Raw genomic sequence first — 18,534 nt, 5'->3', positions numbered from 1 at the left:
CCGGATGCGGGGCCGCGCGCTCATTGGCTGTGGAGCCAGGCGGGCGGGGGCGCCGGGGCGGGGCCGGGGGCGGGGCGCGGGCGGGCGCGTAGTAGGTGCGCAGACGGGGACGCGCGGGCGGGCGTGGGATGCGCGTGGTCCCGCTGGACTTGGCCCGGGAGGTGGGTACGCCGCCGATGAAAGTAACGATTCCCGATAAGCACACTTTGTCAGGCTAGAACTCTGGTCTCATGTCCTTCTTCTAATCCTCTGGCCAACTCCCAGTTGTGCTCCCGTGTTACAGATGGGGACATCGAGGCCAGAGTGTCGGGCCACCCGGGTACGATGGTGGAGTAGGGACTGAAGTCTGGGGAGCAAGGTTCTGGAACTTTCCGCACTTTTGCCCCATCCGTCGTCGCTGGGGAGCCGGGGGCCCGCGCGGAAGATGGTCAGGGATTCTGATGGCCAGACGGGCCACTGACTCTGGACCTGCCGTTGTCTTGGGTGGAAATTAATTGGTTAGACATTATGAGTCTGCGCCAGGACGGAGGATTCTCCGCGTCTTACATCTCAGACTGAGACGAGTGGGGGCATCAGGGCAGAAGGTGTAGACAGAGCGAGCGGGAGAAGATGCAGTGAGGAGGCTGGAGCAGGGATTAGGGTGATGGCTGGAGCGGAAGAGGGGTGGGCACAGAGGACAACCCTGCTGGAGTGAAGGTGGGGAGAGCAGAAGGAGGCACCCAGGTTCTGGCTTGCACAAACCGGGCAGAATGGAATCGGGGACCCGGGGACTCTGGAGCCCCATTCCTTTCCAACCTGTCGTTGGTATCAGCATCACCTTGAGGAGGTGAGATGCGGAGAGCTCCACGCTTGGTGGGAAAGCATCCAACTCTCGAAGAATCTACTAGACAAGGGAGAACCCCCCTACCCCCCTTAGAAGGGCTTGAGTCAACTTGGGGCTACCAGAGAAGATCCCTTGGAGGGAGCTTTGACAGGAATCCTCAGAAAGTCGTGAAGTGTGGGGTAGAAGGGGGATTCAGATGAGGAGAGGCATATGTTTAAGATATGAAAGCCTCTTCCCTCATATTAATTAGAGTGGAGAAAAGAGGCACCCTCTCAGCCAGGTGATAAAAATTAACACCAAGAGCAAGGGGCAGATGGTGGTAAGAAAAAGGACATCACTTCATCTGCCCAGGGATGCATAAACTGGGTCTGCATTTGAGGAGGCATCACACAAACCCCAAATTAGGAACATCCTATTAAACAGGAAAAAGGACAGTATACTTCACAAGTACTAATGCCAGAAAAGACTAATCTGTGGAAACCTCCCAGAATGACAGCTAAATGCAATGCCTGATCCTAGGCTGGATCTAGGAGTACAGAGATTAAATCATTAGGTCAGTTGACAAAACAAATTCATCTGATTGGATAAATGTGTTAAAATTCCTGGAATCCGTAGCTGTTCTCTGGTTATGTAAGAGAATATCCTTATGCTCAGAAAATTCACACTGAGGTATTTAGGGGTTACTATAGACTAAATATCTGTGTATCCACAAAATGTGTGTATTGAAATGTAATCCCCAGTACATGGTATTAGGAGGTGGGGCCCTTGGGAGATGATTAGATCATGAGGGCAAAGCACCATGATTGGAACTAATGCCCTGATTAGAGAGACCCTAGGAATTCCCATTGTGGCACAGCAGAAATGAATCCAACTAGGAACCATGAGGTTGCAGTTTGATCCCTGGCCTCACTCAGTGCGTTAAGGATCTGGTGTTGCCTTGAGCTGTCGTGTAGCTTGCAGACTTGGCTTGGATCCTGCATTGCTGTGGTTGTGGCATAGGCCAGCAGCTGCAGCTCTGATTTGACCCCTGTGCCCTGGGTGCAGCCCTAAAAAGCAAAAAAAAAAAAAAAAAAAAAAAAAAAGAGAGAGAGAGAGAGACCCCAGGCAACCGCTTCACCCCTTCTGCCACATGACCACATGAAGGCACAGCGTAGAGACAGCCTTATGGACCAGGAAGCAGATCTTCACCAGACGCCAAATCTGCTGGCACATTGATCTTGGACTCCAGCCTCTAGACTGTAAGAAACACATTTCTATGATTTATAAGCCACCCAGTCCATGGCCTTTTTGTTAGAGCACCCTCAATGAACGAAGATGGGGTAAAGAGCTATGGGGTATGTGACTGATTCTCAGGTACTTTAGAAAAATACATTTTATATCTATAAAACAGACAGGGAGAGAGCACAAACGATAAAGCAAGTGAGGCAAAATATTAATAGGTGCATAAGGGGAAAGTTGTGCCGATTTTTTTTACTAATTCTTGCAGTTATCCTATAAACCTGAATGATCTTCTAATTAAGAGTAAAATGAAACCAAGAAAACAAAAAGGAGTGTCCTCAGCTAAGATAGGGAAGGGGAAAGAGGCAGCTGCAGGGGGGACTTATGGCAGCTAGAACAGGAGGGGCAAAGGCGTGGAGCACAGCCGTCCAGGAAAGCCACTGAACAGAACGCCCTGTCCCTTTCTCTTGGCACTACTCCACCCAGTTTTGACGGCGAGTGATCTGAGGTTTGGGCCACTCCCAGCCAAGGCTCTTAGCACAGTGGAGGGAAAGCCGGCAGAGGTGAGGGACAGTGAGTTCAGAGGCAGCAGTGGGGGCTACGGTTCACACACAGATCTTTCTTTTTTCTTCCTTTTTTTTTTTGTCTTTTTAGGGCCATACCCAGGCTAGGGGTGGAATCAGAGCTGCAGCTGCTGGCCTATACCACAGCCACAGCAATGCCACATCTGAGCCGCATCTGTGATCTGTGCCACAGTTCACAGCAACGCCGGATCCTTAACCCGCTGAGCGATGCCAGTGATTGAACCTCATCCTCATGGATACTAATTGAGTTCATTACCACTGAGCCAAAATGGGAACTCCAGCCCACAGATCTTTCTTTTGCAAGTTTTCCTCCAGAAAGAGGCCCAAAGAGATCCTGGAGGAACCGTTTCTGCAACACTTTGCTCCGAGCTGAGCGGTTCAGGGAGGGCAATCTGGTGTTGTGTGCACTGTCCACCCCTCCAAACACACCCGCTGCTGGGAAACATTGGTGGCTGATGGCTCTCAGCTGCATCTCCCAGGTCTTGCCTTTGGCTGAAGAGAGAGGTCACCTGTCGGTCACAGCACCTGTGACCGATAGGGGACAGTTAGGAAGCTCAGACTCAGTCACCTGGCAGGTGGCAACCACAAGGGCCATGCCACTCGTTTTCTTGTCTCCACCTCTGTCTCCCAGTTTGTTTCCCCGGGGACCTAACCTCTGACCCAAACAAGTGAGTCGTATTGTGAAAGATTTAAAAAGCAAAAGGTGTACCACAAATCCAAAGAGTGACATAACTAAGAACAACTAAGCCCAAATCCTTATCCCGTCAGGAGATAGAAACGGGCGAAGCTTGGCTTGACTCCCAGGATGGATCACAGGCGAGTCCTGATCCTGTGGTGTGAGCCCATGACAAGCCTGAGAGTAAATCTCACAGGGCCTACCCAACAGCTCGCCTTCCCAGTTTACCAGCATTCTAGAAACCTCAGCCTGTGGGGACAGAGAGCAGGTTAGTGGTGGCCAGGGCCTAGGAGGGAAAAACAGCATGAACACTGAGCAGCATCAGGGCTGAAACTTGTGTGTCTTTTTTTTACAAAAAAAAAATTGTATTGGCATACAGCTGATTTACAATGTTGCGTCAGTTTCAGGTATAAAGCAAAGTGACTCAGTTATACATATACACATATCCTTTTCAGATTCTTTTCCCATATAGGTTATTACAGAATAGTAAGTAGAGTTCTCTGTGCTATACAGCGGGTCCTTGTTGGTTATCTATTTTATGTATAGGAATATGTATATGTTAATCCCATACTTCTGATTTATCCCTCCCCCAACCCTCACCTTCCCTTTGGGTAACCATAAATTTGTTCTCAAAATCTGTGTGTCTGTTTCTGTTTTGTAAATAAGTTCATTTGTATCATTTTTAAAAATTGGATTCCACATATAAGTAATATCATATGGTATTTGTTTTTCTCTGACTTACTTCACTTAGTATGAGAATCTCTAGTTGCATCCATGTTGCTGCAAATGGCATTATTTCATTCTTTTTATGGCTGAGTAATCTTCCATTGTGTATATGTACCACATCTTTTTTATTAATTCCTCTGTCAATGACATTTAGGTTGTTTTCGTGCCTTGGTTATTGTACTTGGTGCTGCTATGAACGTTGGAGTGCATGTACCTTTTCAAATTGCAGTTTTTTCCAGATAGAAACTTGTGTATCTTATGACAGTCATGGCTACACCACCATGTGCCTGTGTCAGTGCTTGTAAAGCCCAGAAAGGGGTAGACTTTAGGTATGATCCATCTCAACAAAGCAGACCACGAATCACATTTATGACATGTAGTGTACAGGCTTCCTTATCAACTCACTAAGTCACATGACAACAGTTTACATGTAGCCTAAAGTTAAATTTTGTTTCTTCAAGTGCCGTCAGTGTGAGGTGTTTTTGTTTTTTGTTTTTTGTTTTTCCCTCTACCTGGAGAGGAACATGCAGTGTGAGGAGGTCTTTGATAAGAGAACAAGCACGTGGTTTTGGACATTCAGCTGACTTAAAGATTTGGCTTGTTTTGTCTCACAAAGTCCCTAAGGTTGGGCATCCCTGGTCCTGGTGGACATACAGCACTTCTCAGCCACACCACGATCACCATGGGTCTTTGGGCTCCGCTTTGTTGAGATTGAAGCTCTGATTTCGATTCTGCGTTGGTTGCCTCTTGCTGCTGTGACAATCACCACAAACCCCATAGGTACAGCATACTTTTATTTTCGGGGTCAGGAGTTCCACTGGGCAGAATCTCGGTGTCAGTAGGGCCTTGCTCCCTCCCGAAGCCCTGAGAGAGGAGACCATGTCCTTCCGTCTTCAGAGCCTGAGCCCGTGGAGTTCCCATTGTGGCTCAGCGGTAATGAACCCAGCTAGTACCCATGAGGTCTTGGGTTCAATCCCTGGGCTCGCTTCAGTGGGTTAAGTATCCCACGTTGCTGCAAGCTAAGGTGTAGGTGAAAGACAGGATTCGGATCCTACATTGCTATGCCTATGGCGTAGGCTGGCAGCTGTAGCTCCAATTTGACCCCTAGCCTGGGAACTTCCATATGCTGCAGGTGCAGCCCTCAAAAGCCAAAAAAAAAAAAGCCTGAGCCCAACTCGCTTTGGTGCCGCAAAGTTTTCACTGCCTCCCTCTTAGAAGGACCCACCCAGGGAACCCAGGATCGCCTCCCTATCTCCAAATCCTGTCCCATCTGCAGAGCTCCTGTGCCAGCTAACATATCGAGTTCAAGGGTTTCCAAGATGGGGCCTGGATATCTTCAGAGCTGGCGTTCGGCTGACCACACAGTCCACTCAGCCGGGTACAGGACACCGTGCTGCCAGGAGGGGCTCACCCCTCACCGGGGTGCGAATCTTAGGTGTGTCTGCTCCTGGTCTTCATCACAACAGCCTCTTGCAAAGGCTGTCCTGCTGCCCAGTGTCCCCAGCAGAGTGACACAGAAAGTACCCAGGGTTTTACCATTACTGGGAGAGTGTGAGCTCTCATCTTCCTTTGTCTGTGGGAAACATTCAGCAGCACCCACAGGCTCTAGTGAGGTCACCCCTCTAGCAATTTGCATCATTTGAGAAGATGAGGGTGGCTTCTCTTTTAACCTTTTACTTCTGAGCCCCTGTCCAGGTTTGTGCCTGTAAATACTTGGTAAATGTCCTTTACTGAGTGAAGTAATGTCCTCAAAGAGTCTGCTAATTATCTTGGATTCTCAGACTCATGGCTCAGGACACCTGTGGGCTCTGAGAGACGACTCAAGGGGCTGTCAGCCCAGCACCATCAGGATGCAGCAGCTGGTACCCAAGTGGATCTGCCCAAGCCAGAGACAAACCTTTTGTCCAAGGTTTCAGAGACAGAAAACTCTCTCCCGCTGTGCCCAGCAAAACAACAGCCCCCAAAGACACCCACATCCTGATCCTGGGCCCTGAGAAGGGGGTGATCCTGGATTAGGGGCCCCAGTGTCTTCACAAGGTCCTCATAAGAGGGAGGCAGGAGGGTCAGAGGCAGAGTGAGACAGGAGACACTGTGCTGCTGGTTGTGAGAATGGAGGGAGAGACCACAGCCAGGGATGCAGCACCTCCAGAAGCTGGAAAAGGAGGAACCGACTTTCCCCTGGAGCTTCTGGAAGGACCAACCCTGCCCAGGGCTGGGTTCAGCCCCGTGAGGCCCGCCTTGGACTCCCGACCTCAGGACTGGGAGAGAAGCAATCTGTGTGGTTTTAAGCCACCCGTTTGTGGTGACTTTTTCCCGAAGCTGTAGGGGACTGTGGATCTTTCACAAACCCTGATCCTCAGGCTCCCCTCAGCAAAATGGGGACACGGCTAGTCCCCCACTGGGCCCCTGCAAAGACCAGTAAATCATGCAATAGGCATTAGTGGTTTATTATGGAGGTCACTCTGAGTTTGAGGTGCTTGTGGACACCAGGACGTGGTTGGATAAGCAAGTCTGGAGAGAAGAGGTTCAGAGGGAAAACTGTGAAGTGGGGGAAGGTGAAACCAGCCATCAGAAGGGCTGGCAATGGTGGTGGTGGGGGGACACGATGGGGAAAAGGGCTGCGGGAACTACAGGCTGGATGGGAACATAAACAATATGACCGTCTCCTCCTCTGCTGGCTGCCACCCTCCCGCCTCCAGGCCGAAGTGTTCAGAGCCACACACAGGGTTAAAACTTGGGTGTTTACTGGGAAGGGGCTCGGGGGGCCAGCTCCACTTCTCAGGCTTTTTTGGTGATGCTCTTGGGGGTGGCAAGCTCATACAGGCGGGGGGAGGCCCGAGCCACCAGGGAGGCAGGGGAGATGCGGTAGGGGTCATAACCCTCGTTCAAGTCCTTTCGCACTTTGGGCTTAGCCAGGGACACGATCCGGGGACTGGCCACCGCCTTCTTGGTGACCTCCAGCACCTCCCAGTGTGGGTCTCGGTCCGGAACACACTTTTCCGACTGGGCCTTGGGCACTGGACGGGGTGGGAGAGAAGGACAACATCAGGCCCTGAGCCTTGGGTGTGCGGCCCTCCTCTGTGGAAACTCGCCTTCTGGGTCAGGGCTCCGAAGTTCAGGGGCCTGTCCACCCACAGATGCGGGTAATTAGTATGGTCCCTCCACACATGGGAGCATCACTCAACCATGAAAAGGAGAGAAGCACCAACACTGCTACCACATGGATGGACCTGGAGACGCGATGCTCAGTGAGAGAAGCAGACCAGGAGGGCACACAGTGTGTGATTCCATGGATGTGAAACGTCCAGAACAGGCACATCCACAGAGACAAAGTGGGTTCCTGGTTGTCTGGGGCTGGGGATGAGGTGGGTGACTGTGCAAGGGGAAGGGGCTTCACTTTGGGATGATGAGAATGTTGTAAAACTGACCGTGGTGATGGACGCACAGCTCTGTGAATGTACTAAAAGGTGTTGAAATGTGCGCTTTAAAAGGGTCATTTTTTTTCCCTAGGGCCACACCTGCAGCATATGGAATTTCCCAGGCTAGGGGTCGAGTTGGAGCTGTAGCTGCTGGCCTACACCACAGCCACAGCAACGTGGAATCCTAGCCACGTCTGTGACCTACACCACCACTCACAGCAATGCCAGATCCTTAACCCACTGAGGGAGGCCAGGGATTGAACCTGCGTCCTCATGGATGCAAGTCAAATTTGTTTCCGCTGAGCCACGATGGGAACTCTAAAAGGGTCAATTGTAAAGAAAGAATATTTCACATAGCCACAGCCCAGACAGGGGGACTCAGAGGAGACAAAGGTGCCCTGGTGCCAGGGATGAGGAAGGGGTCAGTCAGCCCCCGCTGCCCAGTGCACCTGCAGCCCCAGTTGAGCCCCTTTGACAGGGTCCCACCAGCTACGTGTGAACACAGGGTGCCTGATCCCATTTAATTCTAATAAAATCAGTTAATTGATTTAAGTCAAGGGGTTGGTTGACCCTGACTCTATTGAAGCCATGGACAGACAGCTCTTCAGGGCAGACCTGGGGGAGGGCCAGGCTTCCTCTGTCCTGATCTTCTCCTTTCCCCACCACCACCTTCCTTCCCAGCAGGGGCTGCGGGCACCGCCTGCGTGGGAACTAGGACAGAAGTGACCACCAGTGGCCACTGCCTCAGCCTTCTGTCTCTGGGGACTTCAGGGGCCCTGGTTTTGAGGGGTGCCACTGCCTCCTTGCCAAATCCCTCTTTGCTTCCAGACTCTGCAGGCACAAGAGGGTGTCCCCTACTCAGTATACAGGCTGCGCTCAGTGGAGAGACCCTAGCGAAAAGAAGGGGGTCCTTCTACCCACAGGTGCAGCCCACTCAGGGCACCCACGGGCCGGCCTGCAGCTCTGTTGGGGGGACGACACTTGCTGGGCCCCACGCTGCCCAGAACGTACCGCTGTAACATCCGGGCTCTTAAATCTATTGAGCACAACCGAAGTTGACTGGTCCACCTAGCAGCCCCCACCACCACACACACACACCCAGCCATGATTCTTGCCCTGCACTCGTTCTCGTCTTGCCTTGTCAATGCCAGTCACAACCATCATGGGTGGAAGTCCAAGGTTTAGAAAACCCAGCCCTACACCACTCTTGTCCACACACACGTGGTGCATGTGGAAAAGTCCTCAAGCCTGGACACGTGTGCACAGTGTGTATGTGCAGATGTCCACATGCTTCTATCCCAGATGTGTGCATGTGCACATGTGTCAGGGAGACAGGATGGTCCGACACCCAGTGCATTGTATTCATGTTTCTATTCGTTTAGTTGATCTTTAACAACTTCAACAAATACTTTAACAAATATTAGGGGAATGGACAACGGAATGAATAAACAAACAGAAGAGCCCATTGGTGAGCTTGAAAGTGAAAAGACTGAACGGGAAGAAGTTATTCCGCAAAATGTGCTTGATGAAGGATTAGGGATCACCTTATATAGAGAGCTGCTCTAAATCAGCATCTAAAACCAGGAGATGGGGAACTGAGAACAGAGTAAACCAAGGTGACCAGTCCAGCCCCGGGGGGTTATGTGCCAGGATCTGGGGACACGCTGTATTTTCCAAAGCCTCTGACCTCTTGGGCATGGCGCATGACAGCGCAAGCGATAGTTAAATAAACCAAGTGTGTTAAAAGGTGCTGTAAAGAACAGGGAGGACTGCATGGCGCGGCCCAGAGGCGCAGGGCTCGTGGGAGTAAGTGGGGCAACAGGGGTGCTCACGGAGGGCAGAGGAGCCACGTGGTGTCTGGGGAGAATGGCCCAGGTGGCCAGAGCACACCCTGTTGGGGAGCCAGGGGACAAGCAAGGGGTGAGGTGGGAGCCTGGGGGACAAGCACAGGGCGTGATGTGAGCCCTGGGGACCAGCATGGGATGAGGCAGGAGTCAAGGGGACAAGCACAGGGCAGGAGCCTGGGAGGGGACTTGGGAGCAGGGAGGGGCAGAGGCCCACCTAAGTGTGGCAAGACCCACTAAGTATGGCATGGGCAGTGCTGAGAACCAGCATGGGGGGCTGCTACAGTGTAGGGACAGTGATGGGCTGAGAGGGGCTATGGTGCGGGGTGAGCTGTGGTACCGACAGGCAGGCGGAGCCCCTGGGAAGGCGCATCCCAGCTACGTGCACACTGCTGAACGTGGGGGGTCTGTGTGTGCAGCCCTAAAGAAACAGCAAATGGCACTACCTTGTGGAAGTGAGATTCCTTTTCTTTTCATGCTTTTCTGCATTTTTCAAATTCTCTACAGTTAGTGCATATTTTGTCATGGGGGCACTAGGCATCTCCTTTGTTTTCAAGGACAGGAAGAGAGGCCAGCACCCCTGAAGCGGTGCTGCTGCCCCAGCTTGGCTCTCTAGGTCCGGCACTTACTCTCCCTCTGGCCCCCACTGCGGTGCTAGGGATGAGACAGCACCCTCTGTGCAGGCCCACAGCCCAGGGAGCGGTTCCCTCTGCTAACCCCTGGGGCGCCTGTGGTCACAGCCTGAACTGTACACAGGGATTCAGAGAGCTGGTCTCAAGTTTATGGGAAGAAGAGGGAAGCACAAATGGGGCAGCAGCAGGTCCACAGCCACTGACTGCTTTGACTTATGCCCAGTGGGGAAGGACACTCACGAGATGCCCAGCCCGGGACCTGCTTACTGGCCAAATGAAGGAGGCGGTTGTGGTCGGAGACATGTGGCTTGGGTTTCGGCATGGGGTCCCACTCTGCCAACAGGGTGGCCGGGGCCCTGGGCTTTGCCAGTCGCAGGATCCTTGAGCTGGGGATGGCCATCTGGGCTGCTCGGGATACTTGGGACACCTGGGAACACAGTGAGAGAGGATGGTGTTCCATCAGTGACACAAAAGGATCAGCAGCATCTCTGCAGTACTAGGGGCCAGGTTTGATCTCCAGCCTAGCACAGTGGGTTAAGGATCATGCATTGCCACAGGGAGGCTTGGTTGCAATTGTGGCTCAGATCTGACTCCTAGACCAGGAACTTCCATCTGCCACCAGGTGACCAAAAAAGAAAAAAAAAGGAGAGGAAAGAGAAAAGCAGTCTGTGATTCTTCCCTGGATACAAAAGCCCCCATGAGAAGCACTGAAAGACTAAAGACTGACCAGGAAATTTGTTTGCAGTTTGTTCAGCCAAGGATTAGTAGCCATCATAAATAAAGAGCTCCTCTAAATTTTTTTTTTTTCTTTTTAGGGCCACCCTCTCGCCATATGGAGATTCCCAGGCGAGGGATCCAACTGGAGCTAGAGCTGCTGACCTACACCACAGCCACAGCAATGCAGGATCCAAGCCACTTCTACGACCTACACCACAGCTCATGGCAACACGGGCTCCTTAACCCACTGAGCAAGGCCAGGGATTGAACCTGCGTCCTTGTGGTTCCTAGCTGGATTTGTTAACCACTGAGCCATGATGAGAACTCCCAGCTCCTCTAAATCAATAGCATGAAAAGTAACAGGATACTGAGCCAATCAGGTAGGAGCGTAAACCCAAATTATCAAGAATCCCCTCTGTGGACCAGGAAAATTTAAATTAAAACAAAATATCACTGTACATCTACAAATATGGGAAAAGGGGAAAAGCCTGACATTATCAAGCCCTGGCAAGAAGGGGAAAGGAAAGAAGTTCCAATGCCTGGATGGTAGGAGTAGAGTCCACACGCACTTTGGAACACAGTCTCTCTGTGGCACAAGTGACAGGCACACGGACCGCCACCATACAAAGAAGCTGGGGGAGGTGAGTACAGGGCTGTCCCCTGCAGCTGGTGACCAGGGCCGGCACTTGAAAACAGCCTAGGTGTCCATCAGTCAGGGATGGGCCAGTGAAGTGGGGTGTGTTCATGTGGTAGGACACAGTCCAGCAGATGAAATAGAGGTTCTACATAAATCAGCATGCAGTGCTCTGGAAACAGAAAACTGAGGGGGAAGCAAGCAAGAAAAACCCACATGTGTATGTTAAAACCACAAGACTGTGATTCTGGTTTAGGGGCCTACCTGCATAGTCAAGCATAAAATAATGGAAATGAGGCAGAGCTGGCTGAGTCAGTGACAGTGGAAAGCGTGGCAGGTGGTTCTTTCTCAGCACCTTCCAAGAATCCATGCACCACTGAATTGGCCACTTTGAACCTGACCTCCCTGGATGTAGCCCTGGGAGCTGCTGGCCAATCACTGTGCCCACCCCACACCCCCCCAATCCTGGAGAAGTGCACACAAGACCCACTCCTTCCAGGCCTCCCCCTTCCCGAATGCATCCTGTTGACCCTCTTTTCTTGACCCACCCGCCAGCCGGCTCCTTTATGTGTGGAAACATTCTCCCTGCAAAATCATTAAAGAGCGATTAAAACCTGTCCTGAACGTGTCCAGCTGTGACACATGGAAGATGGTGGTCCTTCCTGACACCTCTGGAGAGAGGAGGGGGAGGAAAGGAGGGAAGGGGCTGAAAGGGGCTATTCCTTAAAGAGAGGAGATGGGAAACGCACCTGCCCAAACTTGGGGGTAGGGATGGGGGGGTGTGGTTGGTGCTGGTATGTGTATAACACCGTGTCTTATGAAAGCTCTTGCTGTGAGCCCTTTGGGTAGGAGGCTGTCCAGAGGCAGAAAGTTGGCTGGAATGATCTCTAGGGTCACTGAAATGTGAGTCTGTTTCCCTCTTGAAATTGCCCTGCTTAGAACCACGGACTCTCGACAAAAAAAAAAAAAAAATGGAGTTCCCATCATGGCGCAGTGGTTAACGAATCCAACTAGGAACCATGAGGTTGTGGGTTCGGTCCCTGGCCTCTCTCAGTGGGTTAAGGATCCAGCGTTGCCATGAGCTGTGTGTGGGTCGCAGACACAGATCGGATCTGGTGTTGCTGTGGCTGTGGTGTAGGCTGGCAGCTACAGCTCCGATTAGATCCCTAGCCTGGGAACCTCCATATGCTGCGGGAGCAGCCCTAGGAAAGGCAAAAAGACAAAAAAAAAAAAAAAAAACAACCACAGACTCTTATCCAGTGGAGGAGTGACAGGCCAGGAACCACGAATTTGAACAGTATTGAAGACTGCTCCAGGCCCTGCACAGAGCGACGCAAGCCCTGGACTGAGGGCTCAGGTTGGGTGGAAGAATGGAAAGCCCATCCAGAGGCCTGCATGGGGCAGCGGGGGAGCAAGAAGGGGTGTTGGAGTCTGGGGTGGGGCTTTGCCAGGCTGAGTGGGAACAGGAGGGCGGGCACCTGTCCTCACAGAGGAACCAGTGTCTGGGGTGGGGGCACCGCACGTGCAAAGGCCTGGGGGCTACACTTAGTCCAGCAGAGGGGGCACTAGGGGAGGAGGGGTGGAGAGGGCCCAATCCTGCTGGCCTTTCTGGGGTACTGGGGAGTCACAGAGGGTGCTGGAGCACAGAAGGGCTAAACTGACAACTGAACCAGCAAGGGCAAGGCAGGGGCTGGGAAGCAGCAGGTGTATCTCCAGGTAAGAGGTGGGATAGGTCGAAGGGCCCATGCCCTGCTTTGGATCCTGATCCAACCAGATGAACACGAAGCCTTTTTTGAGAGAAATGGGAAAAGGAGCATGGGCTGGGTACTCAGACACTATGGCATCATTGTTCAATCCTTCTATGTGACCATTGCTTTTATGGTTTTCAAACTATCCTCGTCTGTTAGGAATCCATACTGAAGAGTCTGAGAGAAAAGTGGTGTGATGTCTGGATTTATTCTTTGTTGTTGTTGTTGTTGGCTTTTTAGCATATGGAAGTTCCCGGGGCCAGGGGTCAATTCACAGCTGCAACTGCCAGCCTATGCCACAGCCATAGCAACGCCAGATCTGAGTTGCATATGTGACCTACATCGCAGCTCACAGCAATGCCCTTAACCCACTGAATGAGGCCGGAAATCAAACCCACATCCTCATGGACACTATGTCAGGTTCTTAACCCGCTGAGCCACAAGGGGTTATTCTTTTTTTTTTTTTTTTTAAGGGGGTTATTCTTAAGAGTGTTACAGTGTGTGTGGGGTGGGGGGGTCTGTCAAACAACCACACAGAAACACCAGTTGACACAGTACTCAAACCACAGTGCCAACCCCCATACATCCGTCAGAATGGCCAGACTTTTTTTTTTTTTTAACTTTTTAGGGCCATACCCATGACATATGGAAGTTCCCAGGCTAGGAGTCCAATCAGAGCTACAGCTGCCAGCCTACACCACAGCCACAGCAACATTAGATCCGAGCCATGTCTGTGACCTACACCACAGCTCACGTTAACGCCAGATCCTTAACCCACTGAGCGAGGTCAGGGATCAAACCTGCAACCTCATGGTTGCTAGTCAGATTCCTTTCCACTGCGCCATGACGGGAACTCCAGAATGGCCAGACATAAAGGAATGGAAAAAGCAGCAAAGGGACAGATGGTGCCAGAGGAAGCAGCCACTGTGGAAACAGGTGGTCATTTTCTGATAAAGTCAGACCAGCCCCCTGCCCAGGCCCCCACCTCTGGTGATTACCCTGGAGTTTATGGAACTGTGTTCCCACGATTCTCAGATGCTAATGGCAGCCACGCTTGCAGGAACCAAAACCCAGAAATGACCACGTGTCCTTCGGTAGGTACATGATGCCCACTCTAGGGTCCCTCCCAGGAGAGCAAAACTCTGTGCTACTAATGGGGGGGAGGGCGTGTGTGCAGGGCACAGGTGTGAGGGGCCGCGGGCTTTGGGGCAGAGTGAGGCCTGAGCTGGGGAGGAGGGTAGCCCTCAGTCAGAGGGAGGTATGGGCTGGATTCAGAAGGGACTGACCTCTGTGATCTCTGAGGCGGGGTTGTCATGCCCACGTTGGAGGTGGGAGCTGAGGCCCTGGCCTCCGCTCTGAGCTGGCAGGCAGGGGGCTGGTCCTCAAGCTGCCTTCGAGGCAGAGGGGAGGGAGAAAACCCTTTTCTCAGGCCAATTCCAATGAAGCCTGGTGGTCCAGGAAGGTAGTTAGCATCTGCTGCCCTGGAGAGGGTTCCCTCTTGTGCTCCTGGGCCCTCAGAGCCCCTGGATGGTAGATGGGAGCCCTGGTGGGGGCTCTAGGGAAAGAGGCACCCACCTCGGACATGTTTATACTCCAGATGTTATTCCGGGTCTTAGGGGTGGCCAGCTCCCGCAGGCGACGGGATGGTCGGTATGCCAGGGTGGAGCGTGGGATGGGCCAGGCTGCGGTGGTCCTAAGGGAGAGCCAGGTGGGAGATACTCAGCCAAGGGGCCGTCTGTGCTGCGGTGTGTGCATAACACCTCTCTGATTCTGTGGGTCAGGGAGGGCCCGGCCTGGTGAAAGGTTGGGAAAGTACCTCCAACAGGGATTCTTCAAAGGCCCCCCTCCCCCTTCGCATCCTCAAGGATGGAGCTACCCCTGCTGGGGCAAGTATGAGCCCTGCCATTGATAAATAACTGGGGAAGAGCTTCCACTGGGCTGGCCTCTGAAGACCAGGCCTCAGCTATGCCTCTGCTCCAGAAACAGCTGCAGTTCATGGCTCCGATACTGGAATGCAGCAGATGAGCCGCTGTCAGAGCCTGGGGTGGTCCCTGGACTAAGATGTTCACACAGCGGTTATGCCAGCCCAGGCCTACACTCTGCACTAAGTCTAGTTGCAGCGGGTTAGATTGCCTGCAGACTGCATTAAGGCGAGATGCTGCTGTCACAAAGCTGGGGCAAAAAATGGTGGTGGGCTCTCGGCACAGTGGGCAGGAGTGTCTTCCCCTCTCTGTGCTCATGAGAAGCCAGAGTCTGAGAAGTCCAGGAGTCCCTCCCCGCTGGCGAGAAGTGACACCACGCATTGGCCTGCAGCCCCTGAAGCCAGAAGGTTCTGTCTGGGGAGCTGAGCACAGCCCTCCCCCGTTACCCCACACGGGAAGGGGTTCCAGCTTCCCAGGCAGTCGCCCCTACCTGTTGTTGTTATAATACTCCGAGTAGAACCTTTTAGGTCGGGCCAGCTCCTCCACCCGGCGGGACACCTCTGCGCAAAACAGGGAACACTCCCCTTGAAACTGACCCCCTGAGGACTTCCTCCCGAACCCAGCTTTGTACCAGGTGACACCCCCACCTGGGGCTCCAGGGCACGCGGGCTGGGAGGTATGCAGTCAGGATGGGCCTGGGTTTCCAGCACCTCTGTGCTCCCTGAGAACAAAACTCTGAGAACCTGCCCTGAGCACCTCTCCAGAAATGAGCTTTCTCAAAACGTTCTATTTAAAGGGATCCGCTGCCCCAGGAAGGGACGGGATCTTTCACTAAGGCTGCCCCCGCTCTGGCTGAAGGGCACTGTGGTCCCCTGAAGAGTCTGTCCCCCCACCCCTCCCCAGACCATCCTCCAGCTGGGGCGGGGACAGACTCCAGAGAGGAGACCCTGGAAGATGGATGGGGGGCAGGGTCCCTCAGGGAGGCCCAGCGGTCTCCCAGTCAGAGCCAGACACAGGTCAGGGTGAGATGCAGTGACCCGGCCACAGGCACCAGGCCAGGTGCCCCTGGGGAAAGGAGGCAGTGAGTGGGTCAACCTACCCGGCACCGTGATGGTGAGTGTGGTGTCCTCCAGAAACCTCTCCGTCCAGTACACGGATGGCCTAGAACACACCCAGCAGGGCTCAGGGTGAGGAAAGCCAGGGCCTCGGTGGCCCGCGTCCCACTCAGAAGCAGAACTCAGGGCGCCCCATAAACACAGACAGAAGATGGGACTGCAAGTGGGAGCATTGCAGCTGGAGAGGGGGGGCAGCTTCCAGATGGGAAGAAAGAAGAGAGCAAGTGGGGGGCAGGGGGCAGGTGAGGGAGGACACAGGAAAGCCTCAGAATCATGGGGGGGTGTAGATATTTTGAGCAAGGCTGGTGTTCAAAGGAGGGAGCTGGAAAAAAAAGAGGCATAACTGAGAAGGGGGCCTGAGGCCACAACCCAAGGACTGGAGTCCAGAGCTCCAGGTGGTGCAGGGGATCCTTGGGTGGGATCCTAGGGTGAGGTACCCCAGCGGAGAGCCCTTCCCCCAACATTGTCCCAGGCAGGAGAGGGCAGGGTGGCTGGAATAAAGGGCCCCCACATGGTCAGGAGCAGGGGGCACCTGGGACTTACCAGTAGACACAGAACTGCAGGTTCCTCATGCCGGGGGCGATCCAGGCATAGCCCCTGCAGCAGCACCCTGTCCTGCACGAGACAGGCCCACCCGCCTTTGCGCTGGGCTCCACTGGCTCAAGGCCTCGCTGTCCTTCACTAGCACCCAGGGCCACCATGGTCACAGTCTCCCCTCCCTCAGCACCTGCCCCAAGCTGGTCATGGGGAGGCAGGGGAGGGCTGGGCAGAGGGGCCACCAGAAGCTGCTTCCCCCACCCCAGCCAGACCTCACCTGTCTTTCAAGACTTGCCAGTTGGTCTTGGGCTTGGCCAGCTCGAACAGCCGCCTCCTCTTCCTCCTCTCCCTGCCTACGGAGGTGCTGGGGAGCCTCTGGGAGATGGACAGACGGCTGTGGAGAGCAGGCCAGTCAGGGCAGGTCAGATCGCTCACTCCCCCAGCCCCTTAGACCTATGCACGTGCTCTCAGCGCCCCCACCCCAGGATCTCACCCTCCCCTCCCAGGAGGCCTGCCTGGAGGAGACTTCTAATATCACAAAGACTAGACTGACATCCCAGCTCTGAAGATGGCCACCCCAGTTCTCTCCTCTGTGAAAGGGAGCAGAGACCCGCTCCTGCCCCACCAGACAAGGAGATGCTTCCCGAATGCAGGTCAGACCCAAGAGGGGACGAGCACAGAGAGTACCCCAGGAAGCCACAGCTGCTGCTCCCTGCACAGCACACGCCCAGCCCCGCCAGCCACATCCCCCAATGTGTGCCCCTCACACAGGCTCTGTGGGGGCCACGGCATTCTGCAGGGAGAACGAGGCCCCTGTGCAGCACAGGAGGGACGCCTGCTGACCCAGCAGCAGGGGCCAGGAGTCCAGGCGAAGGGTCCACCCATGCCCCCCACACACTAACAAGGCACTCGGTCCCCAGGTGGGGGGAGCACCTGCCTCTTTCCAAGACACACAGGCTCTCAGCTCACCCAGAACACATCCTCCTGCCACCTAAAGCCTTCCTGCCAATTTGTGGTCCTCAAGATGGTTTTGGCTTTGGGCTTGGGAGCTTTCACCCATTTCTTCTTCTCTCTGTCTGACCGAGGGCCGCCCCTGTGACTTCTCAACTCTGCCATCTGAACTCTCCAGAACTGAAGCTTTGGTGGAGTTTTTCCACCCAAATTCACCTGCCACCTGGACAGGGGCTGTGTGTTGACTTACTCCTGGGGGCAGTGAGGTGCTGACACCCTCAAGCCTAGAATGAAGTCACAGGCCCTGGGGGCACCCACCCCAGGGGCCACCCCCACTGCCCCAGGCTGGTGGCCACCCTCCTACGCACCTCATCTCAGGCACACCCTCCTCCACATCCTTCTCCAGAACCTTCTCCAACTCTGGGAGGGCCTCTTCTGGGTTCTTGGTACCCAGGAATTCTTCCCCAGTCACCTCTTCCGGGGGGATCTCCTCCTCCTGGCCTTCCAGCCCCAGCTGCCCATCATCTGGGTCCTGGTACTTGGTGTCCCTGGACCCTCGGCTCTCATACACAGGGCTTGGAAGGCCCGGGGCGCTGTCCTTCTGCCCCCTCTCTGGCCGGCCCTCAGCCTCCGACGTGCGGTGGTCATAGAGTGAGCTCTGCCACTGGTCCCCCATGTGCTGGGTCCTTCCCAACCCTGCAGCCTTGCTCCCCAACACCCAAATGAGTCGTGGTCGCCCAGCAACAGGAGAATGGCCCACCCACATTCTCCTGCCCACATTCCACGCCCACATCCACAGGTGCCCACCACCAGGCAGCCCCCAGCCACCAGGCCCTTGGGAGGCCGCCCACTCCTCCAACCTCAGCCCCACCTGGCCCCCTCCTGCCACCTTGCCTTCCTGCTCCATAAACCTGGACCCCTTACCAAACAAGGCACAGTGAGGCCAAACAATAATGAAACACTGGAGTCAGGAACAGAGAAAGATTTA

The 18,534-nt window shown here is 54.0% G+C and overlaps 1 protein-coding gene across 2 annotated transcripts; it reads right to left on the bottom strand.

Moving 5' to 3' along the window:
* Positions 1-6,458: 6,458 nt before the first annotated feature.
* SPMAP2 (sperm microtubule associated protein 2) lies at positions 6,459-18,279 on the bottom strand. 2 transcript variants are annotated; one of them, XM_085015286.1, is made up of 8 exons: positions 17,915-18,279; positions 16,873-16,989; positions 16,602-16,673; positions 16,043-16,104; positions 15,434-15,503; positions 14,597-14,714; positions 10,190-10,349; positions 6,459-7,044 (listed from the first exon to the last, which is right to left on the bottom strand). In XM_085015286.1, exons 1-8 carry the CDS (start codon positions 18,220-18,222, stop codon positions 6,806-6,808), a joined length of 1,146 nt encoding a protein of 381 aa, XP_084871412.1. In that variant the 5' UTR covers positions 18,223-18,279; the 3' UTR covers positions 6,459-6,805. The 2 variants fall into 2 exon arrangements, with proteins under 2 accessions (XP_084871412.1, XP_084871413.1); XM_085015287.1 differs by lacking the exon at positions 16,602-16,673 and having other exon boundaries at positions 17,915-18,269.
* Between the last annotated feature and the right edge of the window lie 255 nt (positions 18,280-18,534).

This window comes from Sus scrofa, chromosome 2, assembly GCF_054392235.1.
Source record: "Sus scrofa isolate SSC_HxYL_T2T_F1_AM1 chromosome 2, Sscrofa_HxYL_maternal_Yorkshire_Landrace_v2.0, whole genome shotgun sequence".
Classification (NCBI taxonomy): domain Eukaryota; kingdom Metazoa; phylum Chordata; class Mammalia; order Artiodactyla; family Suidae; genus Sus; species Sus scrofa.
The sequence above is the reverse complement of the archived record's forward strand: the minus strand, read 5'-3'. Positions and strand labels throughout refer to the sequence as shown.